At 62.4% G+C, this 3,667-nt stretch overlaps 1 protein-coding gene across 1 annotated transcript in view; it reads left to right on the top strand.

The window, feature by feature from the left end:
• Positions 1-3,389, top strand: part of VOLCADRAFT_127324 (uncharacterized protein) — a gene marked incomplete at both ends in the record, with an annotated part of 9,651 nt that extends 6,262 nt beyond the window's left edge. Inside the window, 6 exons of the mRNA XM_002945752.1 lie at positions 105-122; positions 220-479; positions 703-846; positions 1,219-1,767; positions 2,476-2,576; positions 3,095-3,389. Coding sequence (XP_002945798.1) covers positions 105-122; positions 220-479; positions 703-846; positions 1,219-1,767; positions 2,476-2,576; positions 3,095-3,389 — 1,367 coding nt within the window. The remainder of the gene's footprint in view (positions 1-104; positions 123-219; positions 480-702; positions 847-1,218; positions 1,768-2,475; positions 2,577-3,094) is intronic.
• Between the last annotated feature and the right edge of the window lie 278 nt (positions 3,390-3,667).

Genomic DNA, 3,667 nt, shown 5'->3' on the forward strand with positions numbered 1-3,667 from the left:
CTGGGCGACGAGGCCCCACACCACAGCGGGTGGACCTGCTGCGCCGGGTGGCGCTGGCGCGTCTTACCCAGCTGTGCACGTCGTCGCCGCCGCCACCGTCGCAGCAGCCACCGACAGCCGCTGTGAGTAGTGCAGGAACAACAGCAACCACCGCAACCGCTCCACCTTACTCTCCCGCCGCCGCCGCCGCCACCGTTGCCGCCGCCGCCCCCGCCCCAGCCTCAGCCGCGTCGCCGCAGGCCACGCCGCGGTCAGGCGGCGTTGCGGCCGCCGCCGGCATTAGCCTTGACGACGCGATGCGGCTGCTGACGGCGCTGGCGCGGCTCCGCTGGCAGTGTCCTCCCGTGGAGGCGCTGCTGGTGCGTGTGGCGTCCCGACTTCCCCTGGAGCGACGGAGTCGGGTTCCCCAGCTGACGACGCTCATGTGGGCGCTGGCGTCGCTGCGACAGGACACGCCCGAGCTGCTGGAGGACCTCCAGGTTGGTAAAGGTGCTTCGAAAAGACTTTGTGAGACCATTTAACCTGTTTATAATCATCATCATTATTGTATATTATTATTTTATTATATTGTATATTATTTTTGTATTATTATTTTTGAAGTATTACGATCTAAACTATGTCATTAATAGATATTTATTTTTAATGCCGGTGTTGCCTGCCCGAAGTTTCCCCCCAACCCCCCAACCGCCCTACCTACCCCAGGCTGCCCTTCTGGGCCTCCCACCGCAGCCCTCCCTGGCGTCGGAAATGTCGCTTTTAGAGTCCGGTCGCGCAGCCTCGGTTCGCGTTGCCCACAGCAGCAGCGGCTCGGGGCGTGATGTTGCCGCGAACGCTGCCGCGGCGACGGTGAGTGCAGCAGCAGTGCCTGCAGCAGCAGCGGGGGCGCCTGCCGGGGCTCTCTTCGCCGTGGTGCCGCCTTCGGCGGCTACCGTGGCGGTGGGAGAAGCTGTGGCGGCGAGTGCGGAGCGGTCGGCCGCGAGTGAGGTTGGTCTCGGTAAGATGGATGGAGCGGGCACGAGTGAGGCAGCCAGTAGCAGCAGCAGTAGCAGCAGTAGCAGCAGTAGTAGTGGAGATGGCCAGATGCTTGGAGGCCCCGGCGATCACAGCAACGCGGCCGCCGTGACAGGGATGAGCAACAGCGCTAGGGCGTCTACTGCTGCTGTTGCTGCTGCTGCTGGTGCTGACGTCAACGCCTCTGCCGCGTCGGAACCGCGACAGGACCTCCAACTCCTCTCTCGCCCCGCGAAGCCCGTGCTGCCGGCCGCCGCAGCGGAGCCGGCCGCGGCAGCGGCAAGCCAGGGCGCGGCGGGCTTTGACCCCGCCGCCGCCATGGTCGCCGCCGCTGCGGAGGCCAACCAGCGCCTAGAGCAGCAACTGGACGGACCCGCGGGTCGCTTCCAGCTACCCTCAGAGCCATGGGCCCCCGCCGACATCTTCAAAACCTTGTGGGCTTGCGCCAAGCTGAATCGACACCCGGGACCGCTGATCCTGGCGGCGGCGGAGCGCAGCTGGCTGCAATACACTGCCGGTGGCGGCCCCACCGCCGCCGCCGCCGCCGCTGCCCCGTCATCGTCATCGTCACCGCCTCCGTTACACACCGTCACGGGGCTGCTGTGGTCGTTATCAGTTTTCCGGCACCACAACGGATCGTTTGCTCAGCGGTTATCTCAACAGCTGGGTGCATGGCTGCGCGAGGGCGGCACTCTATCGACGGCCAGTGCAGGAGCCAGCGCCGCACATGCAGCAACAGGGGCGGCAACACGGGCGGTGTGGGCGCCGCCTGCTGCTGCTGGGGGGAATGAGGCGGAGAGCTACGGTGACGACGGTGCTGGCGGGAACGAGCTGAGGAAGGAGCCGCTGGAGGAAGAGCAACGACAGCAACAAGAACGGCTGCGGGAGTTCTCCAAACAGGCCGTACAGGTGTGTGTGTATGTGTGCGTGTGTGTGTGTATACGTGTGTGCGTGTGCGTATGTATGTGTGTACGTGAGTGTGTGCGCGTGTGCGTATGTGTGTGTCTGCGCATGCATGTGTGTGCGTGTGCGTATGTATGTGTGTGCGTGTGCATATGCGAGTCCTTTAAGGGGAAGTCTGAGCAATACAACGGCGGGTAGAGCGGCAGTATGCCCCTGGTTACTCTGTCCTTAGCCGTCTTCGCACGTGCGCATCGATATCATTATTTACCTTATCATTATAATTCTGTCTCGTCTTTTCCCCGAAGTGTATTCGCCACACAGTCTCGGAGGCTTTCCACCGCCGCAACCATCCCCCCTGTGCTGTTGTTCCTCTCACTACGCATGGCCATGCCCCCCCGCCCTCCTCGCTCTCCCATCCGCCATTCGGCACCTCTGCCGCCGCCGCTGCCGCCGCCGGCGTTCAACCGCACCAACTCTCCCTCCGTCCTGCCGCCGCCGTCCTGCCGCCGCCGTCCTGCCGCCGCCGTCTGTTGCTGCCGCCGTCTGCTGCCGCTGCCGCAGGTGGCGGCCTGCCTGCTGGCCGCCCAGGCGGACCGAGTAGACTCCCCGCTCAACGCCGCCCTGCCGCCGGAGGTCCGAGCCCGCCTCGTGGCTGCGTGGAGGTCGAGACTGGCCCAGCGCCTGGGGGAAGCCGCCCAATCGGTAGGAGGGCCTTACCTAGGGGGGCCCCCCTACTGCGGGTGGCGTGTTGTAATTTCTTGTTTCCTTGCATATGTTTGGGGCTGGTCCCCCCCCCCGAGCGCAGCCGCAGCGCAAAGACCTTTTCTTCATTATATGCTATAGCGCGACCTATATAGATATAGATATAGTGCAGGAACTCTTTTGCTAGCCGGTGGTGCAGTGTGCCGCGCGGAGAACGTGCGTAGCGACATTGCTTTGAGGTGTTCCCTGTCGAAAAAACAGCTTCAGAGTTCCTTTACGTTCTGTACTGCTCGGCTCTGTCTCTCTTAGGGATTTACGCGCGGTTGGGTAGTTGGGATTTTTCTCAGCACATCGTGCTCTCCTACCGTATTTTTTATATGTAAAAGATCTTATTGACTTTTGTTTTGCTTGGTTGCGTCCTTGTTATAGCATGCTATACATGCCCTCCGTTTACATCATGTGCCATGCGGAAACGCAGGTACCAAGCTGAGCTGGTTTCGGTGCTGCGCAAGATGGGCCTTACGGCGGCCGCCAACGTGGCTACCCCCGACGGCTGCGCTCTAGTGGACGTGGCAGTGGCGCTCAGACAGCCAGCGCCGCCAGCAGCGGCGGCGGGGGGTTCCCCCGCCAGCCCGCTACCTCCGCTGCCTCCGCCTCGGCTGCTGGCGCTAGAGTTAATCGGACGTCACAACACGGCCGCCAACAGCCCCAGGATCCTGGGCGAGGCGGTTATCAAGTACCGGTTGCTGCAGGTAGGTGGTTGCCTCTCGGGGGGTGAGTTGCGGGTGGTAGGGGCTGGCAGTTGCAGGACGGTGGTAAGAGTGGGCGAGAGGCGATATCGCGGGTTGTTTTCGGTTCCGGACCGGAGTGGGCCTTATGATGACATAACCACATTTTATATTCCCTCTTCCCCCCCACCGCTCTGGCCTCTTGGAACTCCCCGGGACTCCGATCCAGATGAGGAGCCAATACCGTCTCTTTTCGCCCTGCTGACCGGTTGCTTGTTGTTTGTTTCCTTATTACTGCATGTTTTGCCTTTTCACTTTTGCCC

This window comes from Volvox carteri (assembly GCF_000143455.1).
Source record: "Volvox carteri f. nagariensis unplaced genomic scaffold VOLCAscaffold_1, whole genome shotgun sequence".
Lineage (NCBI taxonomy): Eukaryota > Viridiplantae > Chlorophyta > Chlorophyceae > Chlamydomonadales > Volvocaceae > Volvox > Volvox carteri.